The sequence below is a fragment of the Adiantum capillus-veneris genome, chromosome 3 (assembly GCF_014529385.1).
Source record: "Adiantum capillus-veneris isolate H3 chromosome 3, ASM1452938v2, whole genome shotgun sequence".
NCBI lineage: Eukaryota > Viridiplantae > Streptophyta > Polypodiopsida > Polypodiales > Pteridaceae > Adiantum > Adiantum capillus-veneris.
This window is the reverse complement of record NC_140933.1, coordinates 113,335,840-113,355,528: the sequence shown is the minus strand read 5'-3', so window position 1 is coordinate 113,355,528 and position 19,689 is coordinate 113,335,840. Positions and strand designations below refer to the sequence as shown.

The 19,689-nt window shown below is 39.6% G+C and overlaps 1 protein-coding gene across 1 annotated transcript; it reads left to right on the top strand.

Annotated features, from left to right (window-relative positions):
• Positions 1-13,461: 13,461 nt before the first annotated feature.
• Positions 13,462-16,953, top strand: LOC147461508 (uncharacterized). The gene is made up of 2 exons (XM_086509041.1): positions 13,462-16,065; positions 16,135-16,953. The coding sequence occupies exons 1-2, from the start codon at positions 14,566-14,568 to the stop codon at positions 16,282-16,284; spliced, it is 1,650 nt and encodes a 549-aa protein (XP_086365167.1). The 5' UTR covers positions 13,462-14,565; the 3' UTR covers positions 16,285-16,953.
• The last annotated feature ends 2,736 nt before the right edge of the window (positions 16,954-19,689 follow it).

Below are 19,689 nucleotides of genomic sequence, written 5' to 3'. Positions count from 1 at the left end.
CATTGTTTATTTGCATGATTGTGTAGTAGGGTTGGGCACCCCTTCCATTCTTTATAAATTTTGAAAAGACAATGTGCCAACTCTTTACCATACTTCTGTACGGCTATTTTTTCTATGCACTATTTATTCTTTTACTATTTTGAAAAACGTTTAAAGTATTAAGGATTTAAGTTGTGCTCTATTTTTTTTTTTGTAGCTTCTTGAACGCGATATTTTTGATTTGCAAAGATATTCATATGGACATGTTACTTATCAGGTTAGTGCTCTTTCTTGAATTGTGCATTGCTAAACTATTCTTGGAAAATGGGGCCACCAACTTAGACAAGGGTGGCCCATCTCTTGATTAACTAGGAGGAGCCACTGCTAGGCTTTCTAAAGGTTTTCAATGCTTATGTTACACGATGTTTTTGAGGTGTTCGAATAGTAGTCGCTATTAACATTAATAGCTGCGTCAAAAATTGGGATTGTGATAGTGACGCTAATAGTGACACTATTCTTGGTTAAAAGTCTTTTGAGAGAAGTCACGAGCTTATTTTGAGGTTTTGAGGGCAAGAGAGGCTTTCCCATCTATCCCAAATCTGTTGCAGATAATGCTTCCCCCCGTCTCTCTCTCTGTCTTTTTCTCTCTTGTGTACACAACACACACACACACACACACACACACAAAACACATATACACAAAAAACACACATTGTATAGATCCACACACACACAAAAACAAAAAAGCTTATTTTTTTCCTAATTTTAAGTTCAATTTGTGAATAGTAGATTTAAGTGCTTAATAAAGGTTTCTATATGTACAATTATGCTCAAGTTTTTCTAAGTTTATGATGCTAATTGTTTCAAATTAAACTTTAATTATTTTATGATTAGTTTTAGTTATGGTTTATGATTAGTTTATGATTTCAAGTTAGTTTATGGTTAGTTTAGGTTTAAAGCTAATTTGCATTTGTTTAAGGCTAGTTTAAGTTAGTTTATGAATACTATATGGTTTATGAATAATTTAGATTAGTATATAGGTTATGGATCATTTGTATTTGTTTATAGTTAGATTAGTTTTAATTTATGATTAATTATAATCCTCTGTTTTAAGTTAGTTTGCATTTGTTTATGGTAAGTTTAAGTTGCTTTATGAGTACTATATGGTTTTATGATTAATTTACATTAGTATATAGTTTATGGGTAGTTTGTATTTATTTATAGTTAGACTAGTTTTAGTAATATGATTTGGGGGATTCACTATGTAGGTTCGTACGATATCATGTGTGTAAAAAAGGTGGATTTTGGATAGGGCTTACATGTGTGTACAATATGAATAACCTCCACTTATTTTTTAACATCTATCGTATGCATGGGCGGGTTGTGGGGGAACGATTTTTTAATTTTAAAAGCTTTAAATCCCCAAGGGGAATCCTACTTAGTAGGCATACTTACTTGATAAGTTTTTGAAATTATTGTCAATATACAAAGGAAACTCTAGCAAAACTTTCAAAAATGACACTATCTACAATTATTCATAAAGAGATTAAACACCCACACACACACACACACACACACACATAAAAGATTAAATCAACTATAAGAACATTGTAGAAAGGGGGGTTTATTACTGTTTTAGCATTTGTAGATAAGGGGTTAAGATAGTGCTACTTACAGAGTATGTAGATAGAGAGTTTTGTTGTATGGTTGTATACAGATAACATCTCTCCAGAGGCATAAGTGAATTTGAGATATATGATTTATAATTAATTTCACTTATTTTATGATTAGTATATAGTTTATGGTTAGTTTGTGTTTGCAAGATTTAAGTTTTGCATTATAGATTTAAAATTTTGAATTTATGTTTATGTTTTACGGTTTGAATTTTGGTTTTCAAACAAACTTTACAATTTCGTATGTGTGGACGACAATAATAAGATATGTCTTATTCAATTATTATGCGTTTGAGCGATGATGAATAAGGCGTGCGAAACACTTTAAAACGGAGGGCGGGGGCTCAAAAATTAGGTTACAAAAGTGTATTAATTAAATTCGAAGAAGCAATACATCAATGATCAATTGCTTTGAGAGAGGAGAGGGATGTTCAATAGGGAGATAAAGGGTAAAGGGTTAAACCCAATTGCGTTTCGCTCCTAAGAGGAGCTCATCAGTGGGAGTAACAAAGAGGGAGTTTGAGAAAAAGGGAATGGGAGGGGGGTTTAACTAGGAAGTTGGTTAAGGGGAGGCACCATAAGGGTAGATTTTTCTTTTAATGAAAGGAGGGTAGGTAGAGTTTTAAATGGGGAGATGGAGGCAAAAAGAGGAAGAAGGTATTTAACTAAAAGGGGGAGGGGAGGGGGGGGTTATGGAGGCGAGCATCTACTTTAATGAAGGATTTTAGGAAAGGGTTAAAGTAGGGGGTGCCGTAAATGCTTCAAGGTATCTAGAGAGAAGCTTAAGAGGGAAAGGAACGTCATCCTGTAAACAATCAAAGAAAGGATTAACAAAACTAAAGAATCATTAGGGTGGGTGGTGCTGTGTAAGCAAGCTATGCAAGTTATGTTCATTGGTCCAACAGATGGTAGGTATAGGGAGTGTGGTAAGGTGGGAAATTTTTCGGCAAGCACGTGCAATAGGTTTTCTAATAAAGGCGGAGAAATCAAGTTTTCTATTTTCAGGGGAGAACGGGATTTTGATGACAACGGGAAACACCTTTTTGATGGGGGTGTTCGAGGCCAAGAGAGATTTATTCTCTAGAAAAGAGAGAGTGGAAGATCTTGAGGAGAAAATCCCTAGAATAACCCTTTGCTCTATGTCTACTAAAATAAACGCTACAAATTTCAAGGTATCCCTTTAATGAGCTTTCTCTAAGTATATATTTCCCAAGTTTCGCTCTAATAAAGGCTGCTTTTTGAGAAGTGGGGTGCCAAGATATCCACTAGAAGTAGCTATATGCATTACAAGGTTTTTGGAAGAATTTGGAGTCCAAAAAATAATGATTTTTAAATCGGGACTCCTTGAATCAATGTTGGTACAATTGTGATGGGTTCCTGCAGTGGCTCTCCATAGGATTTAAGAGCTACGTATGGTGAAGCTTTTGAACCGTTCCAAACCTCGAATGCATCATTGATGTATCTTTTGTAGTATAACAGACTAGGGTTGGTGGTAAGAGGGGAAAGCTTCTTTAGAATGCAAAGAAAGAGGTAGGAGTAGACAACTGCAAAGTTAGAGCCCATTGTAGTGCCCTTAATCTGCTTCCAAGTGGTGTTTTGGAAAGAAATATAGTGGTGAGAGAGGATGACGGAAGCTATGGAGAGAACGAAACTAGATTTTGGGGTCCATATGGTCTATAATGGAGACCCTAAGCGCTTTCAAACCCTCATCTATAGGAATGCTGGGGTAAAGTGAGTTGACATCAAAGGTGAACATGTAAACATTGGTTGCTTGCAAGGTGTAGAGGTCCTTTACCAAGGTTTGGGAGTCCATGAGATGCTGCTTATGTAAGAGTAGGATAGGGTAATGTTCCTTGTGAAGCCAAATGGATGTATTTTCAAATAATTAGCCCTTATATGAGCAAATTGGTCTAGCTACTAGGGTGGGTTTGTGTAGCTTAGGTAGCAAATAAATAGGACAAGGTTTACAAGGGCTCTGGAGAGGAGCTAGGATAATCTCTTTCCAAAGTGGAAAGGAGGGAAAAGCTCTTAGTTAGGGCCATGAGCAAGGAGGCTAAAAACTCAAAATTAACACCTTCTATGTATTCATAGGTGGTGTAGTCATTTAGTTGCCTCAAGGCCTCGAATGGTACCAAGATCTTGGGGGGATTGTAAGCCCTAGATTCTTATCTGCAGGTTTGATATCAATAGTGTCATCGGAGATTAAATTTTTGAGGGCTACCTTAGAGCGGTGTGTTTTATAATTTTGAAGTTTCAAGCAAAGTTTAGAGTGATGTTTCTTGAGAATAAGGTCTAAGGATGGATTAAGGCTGGGTGGCATCCAAGTGGGGTTGGATTTCTTAAAAGATGGGAGCGAAAGGGGGCCTTTATTCTTGAAAAAGTTTTAATATGGAGACTTCTAGCTAGGTTGCCATGTGCTTGGAGAATATTTGAGGGGGAGGGATTTTGGGGGGGGGGGGGGATGTACTTAAGGCCAAGTCCTAAGCATTTCCGCTCATGGGAAGAAAGAGGTATGGATGAGTTGTTATGAACAAAAGAGTTTGAAATTTTACTATAAAAAAGAAGGGTGGATTGCTTACTAAAAATATAGAGCTTGTATTCATTAGGGTGAGTGAGAGGAAGCCAGAATTTGTGCCGACTTCTTGGAGTTCTTTTCTTTTGGGTGAAGGGCTTCTTCAATGGCATCTGGGAGATGGGAGAAAGTGAGTTTGAAGAAGAGGTATTCCAAAGGTTAGGAAGGAGGGGGGGCTTGGTGAACAAATTATGAACCCAAGTGCTTGGGTGTAATAGCCCTAGTCACTCCTCCCTACACCTTTTCTTGAGCTTGGCAAGCCTCGCTTAGGAACATCCTTGGGGATGGAAAGAATGGGATTATTTCGTAATGTAGCATCGTGCTTTCTTGGTGTGAAGTGGCTTGCTATATGCTTGCAGGGATATTTTGAGGTTTTCGGATTGGGTGGAGGGCGCGGTCTATCAAAGGATTGAGAAGTCCTTTGTTTCAAGGTTGACGGTTCCATAGAATGGTTAGATAGCTTTGAAGGGGGCTTGCCAGGAGAGGATTGAAGGTTGGAGGGTTTTCTGGAGAGCTCAAGAGATTTAATCAAGTGGGGAAGCTTGTTTCAACCAATCTCGATCTCTTAGGTGGTATGAAAGGGGCCCTCTTATTTCACTTAGATGATGCTAGGTGAGTGTGGTAAGGGTTGGGGAGAGGAAGCGGAAGCTGATTAATTCTTAGATTTTGAACAATACATTTAAGTGCTTAATAAAGGTTCTTATATGTGTAATTATGCTCAAATTTTTCTAAGTTTATGATGCTAATTTTATAATGATTAGTTTTAGTTATGTTTTATGATTTCAAGTTAGTTTATGGTTTGTTTAGGTTTAAAGTTAGTTTACTCTTGTTTATGGTTATTTTAAGTTAGTTTATGAGTACTATATGGTTTATGAATAATTTAGATTAGTATATAGGATATGGTCCATTTGTATTTGTTTATAGTTAGATTAGTTTTAAGTTATGATTAGTTATGGTAAGTTCAAGTTGCTTTATGAGTACTAGATGGTTTATGAATAATTTAGGTCAGTATAATTTATGAGTACTATATGGTTTATGAATAATTTAGGTCAGTATAATTTATGAGTACTATATGGTTTATGAATAATTTAGGTCAGTATATAGTTTATGGGTAGTTTGTATTTACTTAAAGTTAAGACTATTTTTAATTTATAAAAATTATGATTTGGGGGATTCACGATGTAGGTCCGTACAATATCATGTGAGTGTGAAGAAGGTGGATTTTGGATAGGGCTTACATGTGTATACAATATAAATAACCTCCACTTATTTTTTAACATCTATCGTACGTATGGGCGGGTTGTTGGGGAAGGTTTTTTGATTTGAAAGCTTGAAAGCCCCATGGGGAATCCCACTAAGTAGTAGGCATGCTTACTTGATAAGATTTTGAAACTATTGTCAATATACGAAGGAAATTTTGGCAAAATTTTCAAAAATGACACTATCTACAGTTATTCCCCCCCCCCCCCCCCCCCCCCCCCCCCCCCCCCCCCCCCCCCCCCCACACGCACACATGGAGAGGATTAAATCAACTATAAGTGTTGGAATAAGGGTTGCAGAGAAACACACAGCTTGGACAAGACAAAGGAAGCTCAAGGCACACAATAGAGAGTGTGTTACTTAGTGTGCAATGGAAAGATTGATAGCCCTAGAGTGATGGGCGTATATACAATGCACGGGGGAAAAAACCTCCTAAAGAGGGAAAAAATGCCCCGGCGGTCCTAGTGTGTTCACACACATCACTACCACATGTATATGGTAACAAATCCCCCCTGGAGTGATGCGGTGAACGAGAGCTGGCACATGAGTAAAGGGAAGTGCCATGCCCTGAGGACAGGATCAGTCCACAAAGGGGAGTAAGCCCAAAGCTTTGCGGAAAGCTTCAAGCTTCTCACGAGACAATTCCTTTGTGAAAAGATCTGCAAGGTTGTTCTGTGTTGGCACATAAGCCAAGCTGATCTCTCCTGCTGAGAGCCTCTCCCTGACATAGTGGTAATGCACCTCAATGTGCTTTGTGCGAGCATGAAAAACTGGGTTCCTCGCAACTGCCAATGTACTCTGACTGTCAGTGTAGATAGTGTTGGCAGTGTCCTGTCCAACACCCAAATCAGCCATAAGGCATCTGAGCCATACACACTCAACCGTAGCTGTGAAGACTGCCCTGTACTCAGCCTTACAACTCGAAGTGGCCACAGTAGGTTGCTTCTTGCTCAACCATGATATACATGAACTGCCAAGCATGAAACAAAAACCACTTGTGGACACTCGCGTGTCAAAACAACCAGCCCAATCTGAGTCCGAAAAAGCATGTAAGTCTGGCGGCAATGATCCCCCCTTGGGATAAAACAAGCCAAGATGTAAAGTGCCACTAAGGTAGCGGAAAATCCTGTTGACAGCCTGCCAATGCTTAGACCCTGGGCTATGCATAAATCTGATGACCTGTGAGACTGCAAACTGAATATCCGGCCTCGTGTTGCATACATAAATGAGGCAGCCAACAGCAGTTTGGTAAAGAGTGACATCATCAGGATCACCAGCATCATGTAGAATCAACTTCAAACCTGTTTCCATGGGAGTGGCAATAGGTTTGCAATCCTCAAGTCCAAACTTACATAGCAATGTCTCTATGTAACGTTTCTGACACAAGGCAATACCACCATCACACTGCTTAAACTGTATACCCAAATAATGATGCAACAGCCCCAAATCTTTCATCTTGAAAGTAGCATTCAAATCAGCCTTAAATTCAGCAATATGTCTCTCATTTGGTCCAGTGATCAGCAAATCATCAACATAAAGAACCACAATGAGAAGTACATCACCCTCACGCTTTACATACAATGTGCTTTCTGTTGGACTATTATGAAAGCCTTGTTTGACCAAATGAGTGTCAGCTGTCTCATACCAAGCACGAGGAGATTGCTTCAACCCATACAAATCCTTGTTACATTTGCACACTTTGTCCTCTTGTCCTTTTATGACAAAACCGCGAGGTTGCGTTACATAAACTTCCTCAAATATGTCACCATTCAAGAAAGTAGTAACAATGTCTGATTGATGTACATCCCAACCAAAATGAGCTGCCAATGCACATAGAAAACGCACAGTAGTCATACGACAAGTGGGAGCAAAAGTCTCTTCATAATCTATGCCTTTTTGCTGTGCATAACCCTTTGCAACAAGTTGAGCCTTATGGCGATCGATCTCACCATCCGGCTTGCGTTTCAACTTGTAAACCCACTTCGTACCAATGGCCTTTTTGCTAGGAGGTAAATCACATAAAGCCCATGTGTCATTTTCTATAAGTGCATCATATTCTGATTGCATGGTAGCCATCCAATTTTCTGAATTTTGTGCTTCATCAAAAGTCAGAGGCTCCTCAACATCATGTAAGCTAGACACAACCAAAGCATAACAATCTGATGCATAAGATGCATGGCGAGAGCCTGAACGAGTACGACTAGACAAAGGTGCATCCAATTTACTGTCACACAAGGTGTGCACCAGCCATTTTGGCATACCTCTAGTCTGCTCATTTTCAGCCCTTTCCTCATCAAGTACATCATGTACATCTACATCAGTAATAGGCTGATCTAGAACATTTTCAGAAACCCCCATAGGCTGTACATTTTCCTCATTGGAACTTACATTCGTATTTCCATCACTGAAAAGAGACAACAAAGTGTCATAAATGTCTTGTGAGCTTACATTACTATCTCTAGTACATGACAACAAGGGCTGAACAGAATCTTCCACAAACACTACATCCCGAGAAACCAGAATACGTTTTGTTTGCGGATGATACAACCTGTAACCTTTGCTTTTAGCACTATAACCAACAAAAATACATTTGACAGCCTTATCATCCAATTTTTTGCGCTGCACTTGTGGCACCAAAGCATATGCCAAACAACCAAAAACACGCATGTGCTCAATAGAAGGTTTTCTATCATGCCATGCTTCATATGGAGTAATAGAATGCAAAGCTTTCGTAGAACACCTATTAAGTACATAAGTGGCACACATAATGGCCTCAAGCCAAAAAGAATGCGGCAAAGCTTGACTTTTGACCATACATCGTGCCATTTCCGTCAGTGACCTGTTTTTCCTCTTAGCAACACCATTTTGCTGAGGTGTATAAGGCACTGTACATTGGTGTTTTATCCCACGACTAGCCAGAAATGCATTAAATTCATGAGACATATACTCCCCCCCTCGATCGGAACGGAGGGTGCCCATAGTACATTTCGAGACATTTTCAGCCATAGCCAGAAATTGTTTGAAGCACATAAAAACTTCGGACTTCGCTTTAAGCGGAAATACCCATGCATGCCTGGAGTAATCATCTATGAAAGTCACAAAGTACAGGTAATTGCCCAAGGACGGAGTTTGCATGGGCCCACAAACATCACTATGCACAAGCTGCAACCTGCATGTGGCCCTAACTGAACCATCCTTTGGAAATTTAGAACGCTGCATCTTACCCAAAATACAGCGTTCACAAACATGTTTGACAGGTGCTTCAAGAGGCGGCAAAGAAGCAACCATATCAGATTTCTGCAAACGTAGCAAACTGGCAAAATTCAGATGACCAAAACGTGCATGCCAAAGTGTTGCATCTGAAATAGCCCTTGAATCTGCAACAGCATTTGCAGAATTTTGTCCACACTTGTCATACAAACTGAGCTTATACAGCCCACGACACAAAAGGCCAGATGCAACAATTTCATCACCAAAACTGAGATCATGAACTGTACATCTGTCATCCACAAATTTGACTACAAGTCCAAGTCTAGCAAGTGCGGATACAAACAAGAGATTCTTCTTGATCCCAGGTACATAAAGTGCATCAACAAGTGTGAAAGAACTTCCATTAGCAGCAGTAAGCACAATCTTTCCAACTCCCTAAACTGGATAAGAGGCATTGTTGGCACAAGTGACTGAATTCCCATGAGGGACAGACTCGAGAGAGGTAAACAATTCACGATGTGAGGTAATGTGCTTTGTAGCACCACTGTCGAAATACCACACATGTGAATCTGCAGCAACTGACAAGCATGCATCATGGACAACAGGATTGTAAGTGCACTCTGCGCTAAACGCCCATTCTGCATCATAGACAACAGAATTGTAAGTGCACTCTGCGCTAAACACCCATTCTGCATCAACATCAACAACACAGTCTCTTTTCATAGAAGACTCAACAATGGCTGCATTTGTAGTGGAACCAGCATTTGCAGTGGAACCACCCTCTTTCTTCTTAGCCTCTTTGGCCTTCAACTTAGGACACGACTTGATCAAGCATTAGGGCCAAAAACGACTCAAAAAGGGCTGTTTGTTAATCTAAGGATTAAGGAATAGTCCAATAGTTATTTAACACGTATACAAAAGTATGGCATTCTTGTCTCCTCTATTGTGGGTTTTGGTGGTCCTATTTTGACGGAGAACCGCTAAATGTCTTGATCACAAGGCTGAAACTACTATATTTAGGTGCTTTCGGCGAGAGAGCTCATTAAATTTGCGGCTCAAAGCAATGAAGTCTCGTCTTTTATTCTATTTTATATTTCACAAAAGCGTTGTCAAAAGATACGAAATCTATGTCAAAAGGCTCTCAAAACAAGAGCATTAATGACAAATCACCTACTTTTTTCAAACGTATACCTTTCTCGCTCTCTAGTTTGTGAGAGGTTTTAGTTTCTCTAGTTTGCGTCTATACTTTCTTTCTTCTCTAATCTCTGAGTTTCCATGGCGTCTTTTGCACGTCGCCCTTCACATAACATAACTTCTTGTGACTTTCACAACGTTAGAGAGGATGGTCTTTGGAAGTCCATATCTTTTCGTGTGAATGACTGGGTAACAATGCTTCCTTCATGCAAAGGTGTACACAGAGTGAAGAGAACTAAACGCGATAAAGTAAAAAACCATTGGAAAGGTCGTGTTCTTGCTTTCAAAGTGACCGACAATGGCTGGCTAGCTAAGGTTCAACATGTGTACATGGCCAAGGATATGGTGTTAGACTGGGAAGAACATCCCACACTGTATTCTTACTGTAAGTACAAAAAAAAACTATTTGATACAGTGAATTTTTTTCATTATCCCATTGTTTTTCTCATTTTTTGATTCCATTCCAGATATATTTCCTTCAACAGCTGTGGAATGGCAGCCTGTGGAGAGTCTGAGTGGGACGTTCAAAGCAATGCATAAAGGGATTGCAGATGCTATGTATGCTGACAAGCCACCTTCCTTTTACAAAACAATGGATTTGTTTGTCTATTTTGTAGAATACAAAGTTACATCACGAGAAGGTGCATATGGAGAACTGCATCAGTTACCCGTTCCCACCATAAGCTCACTTGATTGGGAAGCTCCTGATGCATGTACTATATCAAGCTTCAAATCCAAGATCAAAGAAGACATCCTTAAAGCTATGTCTCCGGGCAGGATACCAAGAAGGATTAAAGTTCAATGGTTCTTGCCTATACATGTCTTTGTGGCATGTTTCAAAACAATGGATTTGCAGAGGACAAAGACGATGTGGATTAATAGAAGACTTTCTATGACTGAACTTGATAATGTTCTTGGAGACGGATGGAGCACCAAAGAAACTTTCCATATTGGTGACAATATTAGTTGTAGAGTAAGCCCAAATTCTATGTCTATCTCATATCAACTATGTCGTCAATCATTAGTTCTGGGCTACGACTATAGGAGATGGAGAAGCAAATTAGGTAGCTGGGTTCCTCTCGACTTTGAGGAAAATTGTCCAGAGTTTGAACTAAAGGTCACAGTACATCCACACACCGAGTATAGAAGCCTGATAGTAACAACAAATTGGAGACTAAATGATGTTAGAGAATCTCTTGAGTTTCTTGATGAAACATCTCCCGAGTATAGATTCAAAGTGGATGAAATTGTGGTGAGCACAAGGATGGAGAATTCAACCTCTTGCATCACATGCCTCCCCCAAAAAGAGTTGTATTTGAGCCACTTGCAAGGACTTGAAAAAACAAGTTCAATATTGTAATCATTTTGCAAATATATTTATCTTTTCTCTACTTATGTTGTTTTAAACTTACATGACATCATGATACACATTTAAGAATCGACAGTTGGTATTAAGTATTTGAAGTACAAAATTATGAATCACCAAAGGGTATATATATATGTTCATATGGATAAAATGAACAAAAGTGTACATAGCTTTTGTGGACTATTCAATCATGAAATTCCACTTTTCTTTTTGCCTGAGAGGATTCTGCATCCTCAGAGATCCTTTTCCTTTTGTGTTGAGAAGGGGTGAAAGTTCAGGAGTGGGTGGTGGTGGTGACTTGGTAGGGGTTGGTGCTTTGGACCCCTTAGGGCTTGGCACGAGTGACTTGGCAGGGGTTGGTGCTTTGGGCTCCTTAGGACTGGCTGTCTTGGGTGATTTGGCAGCTTTCTTTGACAACATAAATGGTAGCTTGAAAGGTGAGCTAGGTGACTCCCCCTTATTGTTCTTCAGTGTACAACGCTTTTGAACCTTAAATTTCAATGGTGAGTGGAATGGATGGCCCTTTGTATCTACTCTTTTTTTTGCAGGGCTCTTAGTGGGACTCTTTCCCTTGGCAGTCTTCTTAGTGGGACTCTTCCCCTTGGCAGGGATCTTCTTCTTGGGACTCTTCCCTTTGGCAGGACTCTTCCCCTTGGCAGGGATCTTCTTCTTGGGACTCTTCCCCTTGGTAGGACTCTTCACCTTGGTAGGACTCTTCTTGTGATCCTTTTTCTTTGTATGGATCTTTGCATGACTTTTCTACTTTTGATCCATTTTCTTTGCATCCAAACCTTTGGTGGCTCTACCTTTCTTTGGTGGCAAAGGAGAATCTGGGTCATTTGGATTTATTGATCTTTCCAAAACCATAGAAACAGCCTTCTCTCTCACCCACGTGACCCAAGACTCTGGATAGTCATGCAAGTGAAAAAAATAGAAAAAGAAACTAAAGGACATGACATACATACATAAAACATCAAAATAAATACATGAACCACACTTACAGTGAGTGTAGTCATCCGGCGCCTTGACTCAAGATATCTCCATGCATTTGCAAGCACCCTCCATCCACAAGATGTTGAGTCTGTCTGTAAAGGCACTTTTTGATTGTAGTACTTGAAAGCTTCTATATTGTAATCCTTGTTTGTGGTACTCAGGTGACCAACAATAAGTTTGGCAGCACTGCAAGAAGACATTGAATCAAAAAGCTACTAATAGAAAACAATGGGCCATCATCAAGCATAGATTATGCTTCATACTTACAGTTTACTTTTCCCATGGATACTTGACAATGAATTCATAAATATTATATCTTTCTCCAAAAGATTGAAGATAATAAGACTCCAATGTCCTCTACAAAATGAAAAACAAATTAGCTAAGAATACCACAAAATGTTAAAAATAACATGTAAGGAGTTAAGAATTACTCTTCAAGATAAGGGTATAATATGTAATTGCAGGTCAGCATGTTAAAATCATCAAAAAAACTTGAAAGGGTTCCTTGCTTGTTGAAAAGGCACTGTGTCACTAGAGGGTCAAGTATGGCAATTTGCATAGCTAGAGCCTCTGGAAGATCCCTCATAAGACACCTGGAAAAGGAAACACAAGCCATAATGAGCCCCTTGTGCCTGTTTGCCATGCACATGCACATTATAATAATTAGCAAAGCAACACACCTGAGAGAGATATAGAGCACAGTGTCACCAAGCTCAATGTTGGGATTTACAAGCATACTTGTGTCTTGAGGGAATATGTCCAAATATGCCTCAGTATCTCCAAACAAGGAGACATCCACCACCATTTGGCCTGTGACTTTTTCATAAAGAAGAGAGTTGGATGCTCTTAAAATTTCAGCTTGCTCTTTAAGGATAGCGTCCTCGGATATCATGTCTTGCTCCCTCTCAACTTCCTTTCCTGCTTTAATATCCTGAGACTTTCTTGTCTCGTACTCATGTGTAACATCCTCAATGACAACCCCAGAATCTTTCTGCTGCCTTGAAGGAGGGATGTTTAAAATTTGGAAGGCTCTAAGATCCTCACTAGGAATGAGCTCAAGAGCCTTATCAAACTTGTACCTTAGCCTTGACACAAGCACAAAATCTTTGCTCATAAGTGTGATCCTGTGAGCAAATGCAGTTGCAATGTAGCTATCATTCATAAAGTCTATGAGAAAATCCTCAGCAGCTTCCTGAAGGCACATCATAGCTTGAGACTGCCACCTTACCGAAACAAAAGTTTTGATATTCATCATGCTTACAAGTCTATCAGATATCTCTTTCACAACCCTCATGAAAGAGAGCTTTGGAATTAGTAGACAAGTAGAATTTTGTGCTTTTCTTATTTCTCTTAGGGACTTCACCTGATAATTCAATCTTTTTCTGGCATTGGGCCTCTGAAGAGGTTGTGGAGGGGGTGCTTTCTTTGCATCTTTCTCAGCATCACCTATTTCTGGATCAGTTGGGGCTTGGTAGACCTTCCTTGCAGTTTGCTTAGTCCTAGCCATTTGGGTAAAAGAACACACCACGCGACAGAGGGGTAGGCCACAACCTTCAAGATGTTTCTATCGCGCCGTGTGTGAAGAGAAGGGTAACACGACACGATAGAAGGGTGACCTAAGCTGTGGAAAGCGTCGTATGTGACCACCGGAACATGCAAAAATAATATCACAGAATTGCCTACACGACGTGATAGAGGGCGCAACCACAACCTAGAACATCGACGTATCGCGCCGTATGCGAGGTGAAATCTTTAAGCCGAGAAGCCCCGCACGACGCGATGAGAGCCCCACCTAACAGTTGCAACATACGCTTATCGCGTCGTATGGGAAACCATGAGTATTTGGAGAAAGAGACTTCCACAACGCGGTAGAAGGCACACAAACACCTTAGGAAATGGTATAGAGCATCGTATGCGAGGTCAAAATTTTATGCCGAGTCGACCCATCGCACGACGCGATGAGGGGTTCACCGAGACTCTGGGACTTGCGCCTATCGCGTCGTAAGGGACGCTTAGGAAGCGGTAGAAAGTAGAAGGTGCACCCACATGCCCAACAGTTCCGGTCGCGTCGTTGAGAAGAAACTTGGCTTGGCTTAGTGGACGGTTGACAAGTGAAGTACGGGTAGTTGAGGACGACACGACGCGAAGGTCGAGTATAGATGAAAGCACAAAATGAGCACGTGACAAGGGTTTATATACAAAAAGCCGTCCGTACGACGACCGTTGTAGTCATGCCATGTGGCACGTGTGCATGGCTGACACGTGTCACTAACGGTCATATATCGGATATATATAAAGCTTGGTCTCGATTTTAAAAAATGTTGCACGTTCATTTGTTGCATACGACGCGAGATATTATCTATTTTTGTGTAATCCTTTCGCTTCGCACTATCTCATCTTTACAAATTGCACATTGGTGGACGCTATCGCTTCTTGTTTGCCTTGTCACGTACGACACGCAGAGAAGAAGTTCCATAGGTTGGGTCGAACGCCTATCGCGTCGTTTGGTGTTGTTTTACGGTTTTGTGTGGCTTGGTCCCGCACGACGCGTAGGGAAGCAATTCCAAAGGCCAGGTCTAGCATCTATCGCATCGTTTGGTCCGTTTGGTGTTTGTGTGACTTTGTCCCGCACGACGCGCAGGGAGGCATTTCCGAAGCTTGGATCAAGCACCTATCGCGTGGTTCGGATTCATTTTGGTGCGGTACATTGGCACTTGTACCTAACGTCACCTGTCGACTTCTCCTCTACCATGATGGAAGTCCGGGAGGAGATTTTGGAGGAGAGTCCACGTGAGAAACTATTGGTGGCTGTGATGGATGGTGGTGACATGGAGGTGTACACCAAAGCATATGAAATATTCAATCTTGTGTTTGATCTTGCAGCTTTGTTAGACCATTTGAAAGACTTCTTGGCAGAAGAATTCAAAGAGTTTGAAGAAGCAGTTGAAGGCAAGTGTTTGGTTTTAGATGGGAAGGCTTATTGTCATCTAACCGAATATACTACAAACTCAATTGAGAAGAGCAAAGTAACAAGGAGGTTTGGAAGATTTTCTAAGAAGAATTCCTTTGTTTTTCCACCTACCATTTCTTGTCAATTACATTTGAAACCTTGTAACCTTGTTCCAAAAGAAGTTGCTTTTCTTTTCTTTTTGTTCCTTAAAGTTGACATGCAAGGCAAAGCTAATGAAGTGAAAGATACAGATGAGGCAAAAAATAAAAATGTTTCCACAGTTTTGCAGCTTGAAAAAAGTGAAATTCTAGAAGAGGAGGAAGTTGATGTTGCAGCTGAGGAGCAAGAGAGTGCAAATTTTGATGTTGCTCAATTTAGAGCTAGTACTGTCATTGATGAGCCAACAGATGATGTAGAGGTATGTGAAGCTTCCCTTACTATTCCAAACCTTCCCTACTTCTTTATCAATGGGAAAGAGTATATTCCTCTCCATCATATCCAGTGTTTGCTTAATATGAGGGAGGACTATTGTATTGCAACCATTTCTGAAGCTTCTGAGGTGGCCAAAGATTTTATTGACACAGAAGAAGAGTCAAAAGAGGAGTTTTTGGCACTTGATCTTCATACATCCAATAAAGATTTTTTGCCTGCTCCTGATGCACTTGCTCTATGCATGAGAAGAGTGGAAGAGGAAAAACCTTCCCTCAAAGATGAGGATTTTGAGAAGAGGCTTGTTGAGCTTGGCATCCAATCTTTTGGCAGAGACTTTAAGCTGAAAAAAATTGGAAAGGAATTTGACATAAAAGAGATGACCGGATCATGTACTCTCCTTCAAGAAAAAGTCATTGCCGAAGATGAATTGCAAAAGGTGATCTCCCTACTGAAATCTTTCTTTTTTTTCAAGTTAGTTTTAATTACTCATTGTCTTGTTTTGCAGATTGAACTCCTTGACAAAGACAATTTTCTTGGGAGAGCTAAAGGCTCGAGAGGGAAAGCAATAGAGGGCTCTTCAAGAAGGGATGCCTCCTCTCTCATGCACTACATGCCTACATTGGATAGTGCCACCTTCTGTGCTTTCCACATGTAGTATTCTGAAGATCTTGAGTTGCCAATGTTTGCACTGAAGATATTGTCACGGTTTTTAGGGTACACTCCCCTTCAAATCAATGCAAACAAGATTATGCTACTTGAGAGAGCAGCAGCACTTCGAATGTTTGGATATGCTGCAGGATTCAATGCCTCAAGAGAAGGATACTTTCTTTGCTACTCTAGCTATGCAGCAGCAGCTGAGGAGACAAATGTCAACCTTCCTGGGGGCTATAAAAGAAGAAATTTTTTGAGATATAGGGGTGACATGCCTGGAGATATAAAAAAAATCAAAAACTGATGTAAATTTGATAATTTTTTGCACCAAAATATCTTTTTTGAATTTGGATCTCTTTAGAAAGAAGTACAAAGTTTCAAAGTGAAGCATTAATCTCAGATCTGTGGTTGAGCAGCATGGTTGTTTGATCTCATCCGTTGTAATTGCCTCCTATAGAACCAATTGAATAATTCCTTTAGTGCATTGCTTCTTCTTTGTCCACCTCCCTTTCTCGTACATTTGAAAAAAGAAGTCCTCGTTTGATAGTGAGATTTTTCCATTCCCTGAGTATTCCATGTTGCAAGGGGTCCTTGTTTTGCAAAATATGGTCCATGCAGGTACAGAATATGCTAAAAATAAAAAAAAAGTTAGTTGAACTCAATAAGATGCAAAGTAAAATACTATCCAGACTTTAGAAAGTAATTGAATACTCACCAAGTAATATGTGATGTCTTTTGCTCCCCAAGCATTTGTAATAGCAGTTATTAAAAGCTTTATTGTCTTTTTAAAGTCATCTACATAAGTAGCAGAGCTAACTTGTTGTCTCAAAACTTTCAAAAAATTGTCGAGCTTCTTCCACACTTCCATGCGTTTGTTGGCTACATCTGGTCTACTTTTGACATTGGTTGTTATAACACAAAGATCCTTCCAGCAGTTCCACATAGCATCAACTTATTTGTTGTCATGGTTACTCAAAAATCTTCTGGCTTTTGCTCCACCCATTGAAACATCTTGTAAAACATCACCGGTTCCTTTTGAAAGAGTGGGATATTTTTTTAGATGCACTTGACCACCATGAAAACCCATTTGAGAGAGCAAAGTCTCGCATTTTTCTATGCACTCGTCTGCAAGTTTAGTTTGCTTAATAGAATATGCATAGTCAAGATGGAGTCGAAGCAATTTGTCCAAGATTCTAATCTCTGCATGCATTGTGCATATATGTACATTTTTTAAATCTATTGTTAGAATTGGATCCCAAATCATAGAAGACGATGGGTAGTCGATGACGTTAACACTATTCCTCGATGGTGCTTTTCCAACCTCATGTTCTGCAAGCCATCCTTTTGTTCCAGTGCTTGCCATGCAATATAGACATGGATACTTGGTATTGGCACCTCCACATACACCAAACATGCACTTTAATGCTTTTAGGTCGGCACTCAAGTGCCATTCTACAAAAAAGTCACGCATGTCATCTACACAGAGTTTTTCACCTGCATTTTGGTCCTGTATAACAGAAGGGATATCAGTCTGCAAAAATAGCCATTTCAATGTATCGTGATTTTCTACTGGTATTTGAGCTGCTCCGATCCACCAAAGTTCCATTTCTGATTGAGTTTTGTGGTATGGGGAATCAAGCTTACCCTGGCTATAGTCCAATGCTCTATTCATAAGGGATATGGATATTCTTTCCATTTTTTGACATTTTTGAATTTGAGCTTCATCCAATTTCAGAACAAATATAAGTTTTCCTTCACAATCTACTTCTTGCATATTATAGTATCTCACCATAGCAGATTGAACATTTTTTATACTCATCCAAATGTTATTAAAAACATTATACTCAAAAGAAGATTTTTTTTTCCGTTTTTCATATGGCATCGTTCCTTCTATATGATAGTACTCTCCAAAATGTTCGGGTATTTCTTCGTTTAATAGAGTCCTAACTTTCCCAACATTATGAGGCCTAGGCAACCCAAAAGCTTTAATCTTGTAATACTTTAAAACCTGAAACCAGGTTTTAGAGATGGCCTTGTAACCCCTTCTACTCACCCCCACTGTGTCACAAACTTCTTGCATTTGAGAAGGTTGGACCAGTAAACCCATATCTTTCAGTAAACTTTGAAATACCAATTTTTTCTGAGTTTGATTTTCAGGAAGTTTCAAAAGTTTAAGAATATCACTTTTGTTCATTACCTCATTCAAAAATCTCACCCTTTCTTGACCATTGGACATATCAAATCCTAAAAGACTAGTCACATGTTCTCTAGTAATCTTTAATCTTTTTTTTCTTTGTCCAGAACCTTCTGTTAAGTTTACTACATCTCTCATTCGTTTTAATCGTGCTCTTAATCCTATTGGATTTTCTTTTAAAGACCGAAGTTGGTGATTTTCTTGTTTTAGAGATGCTATTTGGTTTTCAAGTTCTAAAATTCTTACTGCATTTGAAGACAAAACAGTTTTGAGATATTGAATGTAATGTGTATGATCAATGTGTAAATGAGATAACCTAGAACTATATCCTAGTAAGCCATCAACCCCATCACCAACAAATCTCATCAAATCATGAGGTGTATTAAAAGATGGATACCTTCCAGTGCTAGGATCCGGTGGATACAAGCTCCCATCTGTCCATATATCAATGTGTTTTTTTCCCTCGTTGCGAAGTTGTTGTGCTTCATTTGCAGTTGTAACTGGTCTTTGATAGACACTCCGTGTAGTAGCATATTCCTGGCTTAGCTTAATGTTCAAGTGAAACTTGCGGTTATCACTAGTGGAAGATGTATTAGTCATTGTAAGTAATGAAGGAGCAGAAAGTATAACGAAAATAACGTAGCAGCAGAGAAGAAGGTGCATCAGAGAAGAAGAGAAAAAGCTCGCGAAAGGTGAGAGAAAAAAGAGAGATTCAAAAGTGGAAACAACTATTTGCCGCCAAGTGAAGTAAATGAAAACAAATTTCGAGGTGAGCCACAAAGGAATGTGAAGAAAACGATATCTTTTTGAATATTTAGAGATATGTACCTAGATACGCTTTAGATTGCGTAGATATGCTTTAAATGACCAAAACGGACAAATTTGGAGCCATTTTGACCACAAACGGCTCTGCTAATTAGTAATTTAACCAATTCCTTACACAACCCTTTTTGAGTCGTTTTTGGCCCTAATGGTGATCATTGGCTTTACAATAATGACAACGCATCTTCTTTTTGCCCTTATCACCAGAATTGCCAGACGAAGTGCTGCCAGCAGAAGCATTAGGAACAAAATTTTTGCCACTCGCAGCAGAACCATAAGAAGTGGCTGCATTACTGTTACCACCCTTTCTTTGAGAATCAATAAAAGCCTGTTCAACTGCACGCTGCCTAGTCCTGTTTTTTCTGGAAAGTGACTCTTGCAACAGCAATGTGC